This window comes from Beta vulgaris, chromosome 4, assembly GCF_026745355.1.
Source record: "Beta vulgaris subsp. vulgaris cultivar EL10 chromosome 4, EL10.2, whole genome shotgun sequence".
NCBI classification, from domain to species: domain Eukaryota; kingdom Viridiplantae; phylum Streptophyta; class Magnoliopsida; order Caryophyllales; family Amaranthaceae; genus Beta; species Beta vulgaris.
In genome coordinates this window covers 57,015,083-57,027,191 of record NC_079205.1, presented here as the reverse complement: position 1 = coordinate 57,027,191, position 12,109 = coordinate 57,015,083, and the positions used below count along the sequence as shown (strand labels likewise).

General features: G+C 35.2%; 2 protein-coding genes across 2 annotated transcripts; one reads left to right on the top strand and one right to left on the bottom strand.

Annotated features, from left to right (window-relative positions):
* The first annotated feature begins 482 nt into the window (after positions 1-482).
* Positions 483-7,844, top strand: LOC104890566 (lipase-like PAD4). The gene is made up of 4 exons (XM_010676106.3): positions 483-1,121; positions 1,364-1,703; positions 5,777-6,499; positions 6,815-7,844. Exons 1-4 carry the CDS (start codon positions 1,102-1,104, stop codon positions 7,610-7,612), a joined length of 1,881 nt encoding a protein of 626 aa, XP_010674408.2. The 5' UTR covers positions 483-1,101; the 3' UTR covers positions 7,613-7,844.
* Positions 7,845-8,066: 222 nt separating this feature from the next.
* On the bottom strand, positions 8,067-12,101 carry LOC104890567 (amino-acid permease BAT1 homolog). Its single transcript, XM_010676107.4, has 7 exons — positions 11,722-12,101; positions 11,426-11,608; positions 10,015-10,134; positions 9,744-9,935; positions 9,277-9,579; positions 8,939-9,121; positions 8,067-8,711 (listed from the first exon to the last, which is right to left on the bottom strand). Exons 1-7 carry the CDS (start codon positions 11,800-11,802, stop codon positions 8,220-8,222), a joined length of 1,554 nt encoding a protein of 517 aa, XP_010674409.1. The 5' UTR covers positions 11,803-12,101; the 3' UTR covers positions 8,067-8,219.
* Between the last annotated feature and the right edge of the window lie 8 nt (positions 12,102-12,109).

Sequence of the window (12,109 nt, the reverse complement as noted above, 5' to 3'; positions counted from 1 at the left end):
ACAACATGTTTATTCAATATTGTTTCAAACAACAACTGTTTATGACATCTCACAGTCCAAAGCATCGTCCAAACTACTCAATAAAATGTATATTATATATTATAAAGAAAATTGTAGATTTTCTTTTGCAAAAAATAATATAAAATTACATTAATCATCAGCGTGATAATAGATTTATCATAAAATACATACTTAAAGATGCATCCTTCGTTAGCCTGTCATCTCCTTCTTGTATTGCGGGTGTTTTGTTTGATAATGCAGGTAAATGGCAAATGGGCTTCCAGCGGAAGGTGTTCGCAAATGATGCATTACATGCTGAAATGCTAGGGGTCTACTGGGCACTCACAATCGCAAAAGACCTCAATGTCACGCATGTGGACATTTACACGGATTGCCAAAAAGTCACGCCTTTCATGGAAAATAAGAAGAAGGAAACAAATTTGAACCCCACCCTTGACAATCTTGCTTCATTATGCAGGGATCACAGCCATGCTTTCCTAGAGATGAAGGTCCTATTCTGCCCAAGGAAGCTCACTCAAGTTGCGGATAGACTAGCTCGTGATGGAAGAAAAGACAATCTAGAAGTGAATGTAACTAGGCACATCCCCATCCCCCCTAGTTATCTTTTGAACATTTGGGACGAATTTGTACTAAGGCTTCAAGCCACAAACATTTAAGTATCTATGCATCCATATTTCACCAAAAAAAAAAAAAAAACATACTTAAAGATTAACAATCATCCAAACTTCAATTCCACATTATTGAGAACCTCCATTATGCATCCATATAGATAAACTCAATGCTAAATTTGCTTCTTAACAAGCTATCTCATTCTATATACTTTTGCTGATTTGGTGCTTTCCAAGTGAAAAAACAAAAACCCCCATAGTACACACACATACACTTTGATATCGACAACATTTGACCCCCATCAATCCCCCTCTTAAGTGTCCCCCTCATCATTAATTTCCCACATATTTTACCAATAACATAAAGTTGGAAATTTTTTCAGTACCAATCATTCCCCACTTAACCCATTTGAAGTGTTGAATTGAACTTATTTTCTTGGGAAAACAGAAGGAAAGAAAGTGGCCTGAGAAAATGGAAATCGAAGGTTCATTGTAAGTGTATCAAACATTCACTTAAGACTAACTATAATTTATCGCTTCCTTCGTATTGAAATATATGAAGCTTCCTTCGTTCTGAAATATATGAAGCGCTTATTTTTTATGTGAGAGTTTTTTAAAAGACTGTTTCATTTATTTCATAACGGAGAGAATACTTGACTATGAAATTATATTCTCATTCATAATTTATTCTTTTTACCTTTTTTTTTTCTTTATATTTTGTAAATTTATTACAGATTTGAGACAACTGAGATGGCAGCAAACTTCTTGGCATCAACAAGTCTACTACTTGACTCATGGAGAGTATGCAACCTTGCAAACTCCCCTGCTTCTGGAGCTTTTGTTGTTCAACAAAGCGGGCCCATCGGGCTCATTGGCTTCTCGGGCCTGCATGATCTCGGGCTCGGCTCGGGCTCGTATTTGAAGGACATGGTTGTTATTCAGGAAGGTGATGGCAATGGGCTGTTTTCCGGGCTTGGTCGCCATGTGGATGATCATGAGGAGCCTGTTATGGTACATGTTGGACTCTTGCAGCTCTTCTTACGCATTCATGGCTGCCCTACTTTCCAAATTCAGGTTTGATTTTGCTATCTTTCTCTTTTTTATGCTTAGATTATGGAGTTTTTATACTGAGATAGTAGCAAATCTTTGTGTTAGAGATTTTTTGGAGGGAAAAATTGTTGTTACAAACAAATTTTTGTATAAAAGTTATATACGCGCTTAAAGATTTTATCAGTTAGTTCATTTGACGTGTTGATGCATGTTTAGAAAACTAGCGTAAAGGTGATCAAATATGTCATGGGTGTGGAACTAAATAGGGTTCAACTAGACCTGATTATTGGACAGGGTAGTTTAATAGCTAAAGGGTTAGGATTAAATTTACACGACTTTTATTGGGCAGGACCTTTATTGGATAAGGTTATTATTGGAGGACCAATAAAGAAACTCTATAATTTTGAAAAATAAAATAAGTTTTGTAAAAACAATTACATATTCGGATTCACATTTATGTAAACTCATTTTTGGTTCTCTTTGTTCCTTGTTTTTCTCGTTTGCCAGCCCGTCCATTATCGACCCACTATTGTCCCGACCCGCTACCAATCCTTTACGAGACGACCATCTTATGACTCGACCCGCTTCTGACACGCACGGACCCTGATCCAACCCGCCCAATAACCAGGTCTAGGTTCAACAAGTACAATATATTGATAAATGTTCAATAGTAGGATTAATTAAGTAAATGTATGTGTGAAGCTTGAACTAATCTTGGTTAAATCTTTCTCCCAGTGATTAATCCTACTATTTTAGCTTTAGGAAATGTTATGTCTTCTTGATCAGATTTTAAAATTTTTAGTAATGCTAGGATTATTTACTTGGAGGTTGATGCAATTATCTTCATTAATAAGTTATTTTAATTAGTGAATTTTTAAAATACATTGAGTTATAGACCCCAAATTCTATTTTGGGACTAACGCTATATTTCATAACGTTTGGGAAAAGCTATCCAAAAGCTATTTGAAATTCCAACAACTAACCTCTATTATGCTAAACACTTAATTAGTGTTTTAACCTAGTCAAAACACTAAAAGTTAGTACAAAAGCTGTTGCGAAACATGACCTAAATTTTCATTGTTGTATATTGAATTATAGAACGAATACTCAAATCATCCATTTAATATTAAAATTCTGATCCATTTTAAACATTGTACTACGTATCTACTACTATCAGATCAAGATTCCCATGTTGGTATTCTTGTGTTGCAGCAATGCATGTCTTGCTTTACCAAAACACTAGCCAAGAATAGTAGCTATCAGTACGAACTTTGGATCATTAAAATCATAGCCTAAGGTTAATATTTCCGAAAGTGACCAAGAAATGAATCTATTCACATTCTTAATGAGATTGTGAATTGTGAATTGTGGTGGGACTAGTACAGTAAGTGGTCTCAATGAAGCATCCTAAAGTTTCGATGTGTACATCATTCACACTAGATAAAGAAATAAATTCAATGAAAAAACTTCTGGTAAGAAGACAATGACAATTTTAAAAATCACCTTCCAACAACCTAGTGCTTTCTTTAATGTATATATTTTGGTTCTTAGAATGCTAGAATATCCAATTAGATATTCCCACTATTTTGATCAATCTAGTTCAAAAGTTTGATTTTCACGCTCTTGTCTATGTATTGTTTTGATCATTAAATTTTTTATATACCCACAACTAAAATTTACCGATAAATAAGTCTGAAAAAATACATTGTCACCAATCAAACATCTTATTTACTAATATTTGATTCATAGGTTAAAAGTATGTTCTATAAGTAATGTAATAGTCAAACTGTTGATACAGAGGTGATCATGGGCTGGGTCGGACCAAAAAAAACTGACTAAAAAGTCATTTTTGGCTTGCCCAAAGCAGAAAAAAATTGGGTCCGACCGCGGGCCAAAAAATTCTGCCCAAAAACCGAGCCAAAATTTTGTGCACGAAGCCCATTATTTCAGACCAAAATGAGCGGACTTTTCAGGCCAAAATCGGGCCGGGCCAAAAATAGACTAAAAAGTCATTTTTGGCTTGTCCAAAGACCACCCAAAGCAAAAAAATCAGGCACGACCGCATGCCAAAAATTCTGCCCAAAACCCACCCAAAAATCGTGTCGGGTCGGGCCAAGATGATCAACTCTATGTTGGTATTAAACTAGGACAAAAAGATTTTTTTATATTATTATTATAATAGTTTCATAGGAGTTTTTTTTTCTTTGTCAGACTATCATACAAGGTTGTTAGAAGCTCATCACAAAAAATGATGATCCTCGAAAATAATATGTGAAACGACATCTTGTTTATTTCAAATTGAAGAGTAACAACCTCCGTACCATCGTTATCATCATGAAATCATGATTGATGTGTGAAGGGGAGTTAATTGACTTGGAAAAAACTATATTCTTTGTTCAATGTTTCAAGGGGTAACTATGCCCTTTATTTGGTCTCGAAAGAACCGAACCAACTCGTCTGCCCTGGGAAATCGGTTAAAAAAGTCGACGCTTGGTAAGGCACGGCAAAAAGGCTTTCAGTTCAAGGGTCAGGAGACTCCAAAAAATTGGACATGTTAGTCTTCAGTCAAAGCTGCAAACCTTGAATTTTGGAGTATGGGTGATGATATTTGACATTCGTAATAACTATTATTGTTTCTTTGTTGAATTTGGATGTTGGATATTAATTAAACAAGAATCCAACTTTGTTATATTAGGAATTTCATTGTTTTGGTAATACCATAATATATACTTTGACAAATGACTATCGAAAACATAGAATTCCAAGTAGCAAAGTCTTGCATAGAAATTAATTAGATATCATATTTCTAACGGTTTACATCAAGTGTAAGATTACCTACATTTTAAGTTGTTATGATCAAAGTTATCAAAGTTATACATGATCTATGGCTCTAGGTCTTTGGCTTCAAAATTCCATTATCCTTTCTCTACGCAACCCAGGGCTTTCACCCACCCGAGCGGAGTCAGAACTTTCATTGTCTTTCATCGGACTTCTCAATTACCTTATTATATACATATTCAATACTTCAGATGATCATCAGCTGCTAGATTACTTGGATATATGATCCTTGGGAAAATTTACTAAAAGTTTTGTGTTTGTACCATATTCTTCGTATTCGGAAGATCTAACTATTTTAAAGAGTTTAAGTCACGTAGTTCAAGTTTGATAACAAGAGAAAATTAATTGAAAATTTACTTGTTTCCGTAATACTAATATTCATAATATTGGTGGGTTTGAAGATATAAAACATCTAACATGAATATATCTCCTTTAACCATTAAATAGTGAAATGAGATTTACATTCTTTTCATAAAGGTTGAAAAATATCTACATTAATGGATTTGTCACGTCCCATTTTTTATTTTTTTTAGTTTGTGATAATTTTGTCTATGAGATTATATTAGTATTATTTTAGAGTTTTAATTGTGTATTTAGAATTTATCTTTTTATAATAGTTAAAATAAAATTATACATATAAATGATTAAATATTATATTAAACACTGTGAATAATCTCTCTCTATATAAATTAATCAAAATGGGAGGGAGTTACATAGATAAGGTTGAAAAATATGAATGCATTTCATAAGATACAATAGTCAATTTATGTTGATATTGATAATCTTGCAATGATGCAACTCAACCATTTTTCAATATGCTCGACAAGTCAAATTAGCATAAAATAAACGCACAAATCAACCATTATTGGCTCCATTAGATAATCACCTTAGCTCTTTAATCATGAATCATTGATACTTTATACAAGTATTTTAAGTTTTTCTTTTAAAAAACCGTTATTTCCCAACTTAGAGCTACATATTGCTATTCGTTAAAGTAACCTTGTATGTTTTTGGAAATTGGACATCTGAGTCATTGTAGTCTTTTTAGTTACATTAGTTGGTCATAAGTGATTCTAAAAACAATTTGGCTAAGATTTAGTAGGTTAAAATTAAATAAGAGATAGGAGCGTCTTAGGCTCCGCACAAAGTGACGTTACGAAGATATCCTGATAAAACGACATAAATTTAGCCAAATACCCTTGCTCTGCTACTCATCTTGAGACATTAGCAATTGATAATAATCCTTGTTTTTCATGCAGATGAAAACACTAGTAGAACAAAGCAAGTCAATAATACTCACAGGACATTCCATAGGGGGAGCAATAGCATCACTAACAACACTATGGCTACTCTCCTACATCCAAACTATCCCTTCACCACCAGAAATTCTCTGTATCACCTTCGGTTCACCACTCCTAGGCAACAAATCTCTCTCGAAATCGCTCCTACGACAAAGATGGGCTGCAAACTTCTGTCATGTAGTGCTTAAACATGATATCATCCCAAGGCTTCTATTTGCACCCTTAATCCCCATTAATACCCAGCTACATTTCTTGCTTCAGTACATTCAATCATCAATAGCCTCTCAACCAGGGCAAATAGAAGTTGATGTAACTGAAGAAATGAAGGATGAGTTGTTTAGGTTTGTACTGATATATACTGAGGCGACTGCAAAAGAATCAACAGAAAATATGAAGAATTCTTCAGGGTTATTCTGGCCATTTGGAAATTATATGTTCTGTTCAGAAGAAGGAGCTGTCTGTGTTGATAACGCGGTTTCTGTTGTGAAGTTGCTGCATTTGATGCTTGCAACGGGGAGCTCGAGATCGTGTTTCGAGGATCATCTGAAGTATGGTGTTTGTGTAGAGAGAATGTCTTTCCAGTTTCTTATGAGAAAAGGGTTTATGCAAGGAGATGTTCCTATGTCAAGTTATGAAGCAGGATTGAAACTGGCAGTGGAGTCTTCAGGATTAGCAAACCAGGTAAATTCATAAGCGTGGATTATGCACTAGGATGCACAATGTTCATTGTGCACCCAAAAATAACATATCATTTATATAAAAGAACACGAACTTTTTTCAACAACTTTTACACTTTAAAAAAAAACGAACACATGACTTAAAATTAAAGAACATGTAAATCTATATTTATAAAAGAACATAGGCTGAATATAGAGTCCCAATGTACAACTTTAGCTTATTTCTAAATAATTGAAACTACAGAATTCATAAATAGATGGATTAACCTGCCTTAAGTATCAGTTTCTTTCAGCTCAGATTTGTGAGTCATGGTTGCAGGAATCAGTTTCTAAACAAGCTGAAGACAGCCTAAAGATGGTGAAGCAAAATGGCACAACACCTAACCTCAACAGTGCAAAACTATCTATAGCTCTTTCCAAAATAACACCTCACAGAGCACAGATTGAATGGTACAAAACATCCTGCGACGTTTCAGACAATCAAATGGGGTACTACGACTCCTTCAAGCTAAGACAAGCGTCAAAACGAGACAATCAAGTTAATCTGTTCAGAATCAAGTTAGCTAGTTTTTGGGATATTGTTATCAATAAGATTGATAACAATGAACTACCTCATGATTTTCACAAACGACGGAAATGGGTGAATGCTGCTCATTTTTATCAGCTTTTGGTTGAGCCATTGGATATTGCAGAGTATTACAGAAGTGGTGAGCACTTGAAGAAAGGGCATTATATGAGATATGGCCGAGAGAGAAGGCACGAGATTTTCGATAAGTGGTGGAGGGAAAACGAAAAAGTTAAGGAAGAGAACAAGAGGAGCAAGTTCGCGAGCTTAACACAAGATTCATGTTTTTGGGCACATCTTGAGGAAGCTAGGGAGTTACTTGAGGAGGTCAGAAAAGAGAGAAGCTCAAACAATGTGGCTCTATGGCAAGGTATGAATGAATTTGAGAGATATGCAGAAAAATTGATAGAGAGCAAGGAGGTTTCTTCTGATGTCCTGGCAAAGAATTCGAGCTACAGCATGTGGGTAGAGGAGGTCAAAGAATTGAGATTACAGATGCAGCAATTCCCTCAGTTGCCGGGTATAGTGGATGTTGAAATGGTTCCTAGGTAAAGCTGCTCATGCAGCTGATCCGTCCTATTGGGATTAAAGCTTTGGCATTGTTGTTGTCGTTCTATCGTCAGATGGGCAGCCCACCTAGGTAGTTGCAAGTAAGTATACACATAAAAGAGAGAATAGGCAATCTTCCTTTCCCTTCCCTTCCCATTGTTACTCCCTCGATCGTTCTCTTTACACAATCTTCAAGAGAAGCCTTTGATATATATCTAAATCTAGTTACAGAGTAGTATAAATAGTTATTCTAGAAAGTCAATACTTCGAAATTACATATTGAGACGATTTTAACAAGATACTACATATATTCAAATACTAGTATTTTGGGACACAATGATACTATAAAGTTTTGGCCTAAGAATAAATTACAATGTCAAACCTGGAGAATTGTTATACAAGAACAAAGATTGAAAGAACACTAAAATGTTACAATAGTTTCCTGGCAAAAAACGCATAGCACGAAATCCATTTTTTTTTTATTATGAGATTTTTCATACACACTAACATAAAAATGCAATGTAATCAATTACAAATCTTGTGGTTGGCTAATTTTGGAGAGGTCTAATAATATCAATAAAAATTTGAATACTTAAACGTGGAAAAAATTTCAAACTTTGCCATTTTGGCTTTCAATGTTCCTAACAGGTCCTTTAAACCATTTCCTAGCATCTACAACCCACCAAAGCATAATCAAACCCAAAACTACACCTAAAGCAGCAGGAGCATAATTGAAAGTATCCCATTTGACAGGAAGGTAAGTTGGTAAAAGAAAGACAGCACAGGTATAACAGATCCATACAAATGCAATGAAGCAAACTGGCCTGCTAGCTCTTCCAAGATAAAATGGCCCGGGTTTGAAGTTCTCCTCCGCCATCACCATTCTCGCAAAGATTGGAACCGCGTAGCCACCTACCCACCCTATTGTGCAAATGGATGTTATGGCTGTGAAGACTACATCGAGTTTCAATATTGGTAGCCCAAGAAGAATACAGATTGCTGCACAGAGCCACACTGCATTAGCAGGAACTTTATGCTTTGGGTGAATTTTTCGCCAGATGGATGAATATGGAACTCCCCCATCTCTGGATAATGCATATACCTGACCAAGAAAATATAAATGAAAGACATGTAACATCAGATTTATGTCTTTTTACTTTTTAGTGGTATCAAGTTAAGAGAATAGAGCCTAGAGATATTAACAGTAGAAAGTTCACAAAAGATTTATGTCTTTTTTAAGTACATTATCTGGACTTCCAAGCAGAGGTCTCTGCTCTTAATATTTGATATTTTTATCAATGCTTCTGAAGAAGGGATTGTGTCACTTACCACTCTCGCGGCACTAGTAGTGATAGAAAGTCCGCCAAAGAAAAAAGATCCCCAAATCATGACAAGCAATATAATTGCTCCAGCAGAGTTGTGATATCTTCCATGAAATGCATCATAAAGTATCTGGGCTGGCACAAATGCTCCTGCAGTCTCATTGCTCGGATCATAGAGGTAGCTCAAATCCTGAATGATAGGTTTAATCAGTTAAGTCCAAAATTGCACTTCCAGAATGATAAATCATTGTTAGAAAAACTTGCAAGTGCTAATCATCTATCTTCCATATTCAGCAAATACTTTGAACCCACAAATTCGTGAGCTAAAACAAGTTAGTACAAGACCTGAATGCTGAAAGTGAGGGCAAGGATGTATGCCCATCCAAATACTGAAATGATCCCTAAACTAGAGAGAATTGCAATAGGTCCATTCTTGTCTGCTCCTTTTGTCTCTTCAGTGAGATGTGCTGCTGCATCATATCCATACAGTGAATACTGGCTAACAAGTAGGGATAACATGACAGCATATGGTTTACTTGTTATCCCAGTAGAGCTCGCCATTTCAAAGTGACTGAAAACATATGAGGCTGGCTTTGTAGTTAGAGCCACTAGAGGAAGCAGAATCACGATGACTACGCCACCAATCATCTAAAAGAAAAGGATAAGCTCCAGTGAGTATAAGGCTAATTACAAGACATAACACAGAACTCTCCATAATCAATTCACAAAAGTTTCTGCATGGTTTTTATTTCTTAATTAAGAATCTGTTGTGTCTATTCTATTCGTGAGCAGCGAGAATTTATGGGATTCACCTGCCACCACAGCGAAATTATATCAATGAAGGCAATGACCTCCAAGGCAAATGTATTTAGCACAGCCCATATTAGTGTCATTGCAATATATATGCATACAAACAACCATTTTGGAGCGAAGTATCCTCCACCTTTGTTTGTTCCAGTGCAAAGCAAAATGATACTCTGCAGGACTTCTGTTCCTGCATAAGCCTGCAAAACAAATGACAAAATCAACATCAACCAATCCTTTTGGCGAGTAAAGCTCTTAGGCTTAGTGTAAATTACTTACCTGAGTACCTATGCCAGCGACAAGACCTATAGTCTCGAACCATGCACAACACCACGATGCAAATGGGCCCCATTTCGCCCCAGCTAAATGTGCAGCCCAAAAGTAAAGGGAGCCTGTTGTCTGTTTGAATCATAATCAGGAGAGTGTTAGTTCTGCAAGAACTCAAGGACAATGTGTAAAACGTCATACAACAACAATAATGTCAAAGCCTTAGGACCTGTTCTCTTCAGTGTGAAACAACGGAACTGAATTGAACTAAACTAAGTTGAACTGAATTGAAATGAATAGTGATATGTGAGAGTAAAAGTATTGTCCACAGCTGAACTGAACTGAAAATAAGTTGGGGAGAACAGGAGTGGGTGAGTGGATTATATGAGGGTAGGTGGGACCATTAGTTGGATTCTATGAGGTCTTGAAAAGGAAACATTCCATATAAGAACAATAACAAGAGAAAACTAAAAAGGAATCATGGAGATCAAAAGGGAAAGGATTGAGTAAATGATTGGAAAACAAACAGTGTATTATGCAACTCTTTTTCCTTCATTCCCTTGCCACCTCTGGCAAGCAATCATGGGCATGGACAGTGTTTCCAAATCCTCCACATTCCCAAATCAGAACACAACACACTCAAAGTGTTTACAAGAGATAAGCAGCTAAGTTCATCACATTCTCATTGCGATGTCAAAAATAACTTCAATCATTCTCACAGTGTAGTATATGGTAAAAGTTTCAATATGTTGAGATAAATTTTTTTTTTTTTGAGGGGAAGATAAAATTCATATAAGGATTGTATTCAAAATTAGAGGCTATAAACAATTACAAGTTGGAGAACGAGATAAGTCTTAGGTGAAACCGTCTCAAACTAACTTATTGCGAAACATTAGAAGTTACTCAGATTAGAAAACAGAAGTCACCCCAATTATTGTGAGACTATATATTGCATACAAGACTTTTCCTATTATGAATGCTAACTAAGACTCAACTTTTTTCTCAAAAAACAAGAGGTTTTGTCATATCTCAATGATGGAATTACAAGCATAAATTCAATGTTTTAACTCAATTTTAAAGCTCTACTACTGGCATCAGTCATCCCTTCGCCAAAAAAATGAAACTACACACTAGAATTTCTCACTGTAACACTATTTTTGCAGCTAAAAAATTTCAAGTACCTGATTTTTATTTGTTAGACACCAATAATTTTTTGAAAACATATTAAATGATCAATTACCCAATCTTAGGCCATGTCCACTCGAACTGATTATTATTGAACTGGACTTATTTTTGCTAAACTGAACTTATTTTCGACGACGAACTAAAAAGGGCCCTAGAGGGAGATCATATCTGAAAAAAACACAGCAACACAATTGAAACAGCAATTAAAGAACAACAATATAAGAAAGTTAGAACTAACCGGAAAAGAGGAGCAAATCTCAGACATAGCAACACCAACAAAACTAGTGAAGAAACAAACAACAACCCACCCCCATACAAGACTTGCAGGCCCTGCATATTGCAAACTTGAACCAAACAGAGGAGTTATTCCTGAAAACAGTGTCATTGTTGAGAATGATATTGCCAGTGTTTTAAACAAAGTCTGCAAAAATTTCCAAAAAAATTAAAATCATTCATACAATTCAACAAACATATAATATGAATTAATCAATAAAAAAGATTCAAACTTTGGGTATAAAAAAGTATAAAATTAACCATTTCTCTTCTAAGTTCTTGCTTGTAACCCAATTCATTTAGCCTTTTTTCTCCTGAATCCATTTCTGGGTGTTTTTCCATTGTATCAAAACTTATGATTTCCCCAAAAAAATTAGAAACCCAGCTTTTATGGATGAATTTGAAGCTGGGTTTTTTTTTTTACTTAAATAGGAGAGAGAAAGAGTTTCTATCAAAATTGGGTTGACTGAAGCAAATAATTTGAGACCTACTTCGCGTCATTTATTGACATTCAGAAGAATCTCATCTTGACTAAAAAGATTAATATTATATGATAATCTATATAAAGATATATATGAAAATATCAATTATATCATGTCATGTTTTTATCTTTAAGATTTTTGGGATGATAAGTTTTATCATTATGAGT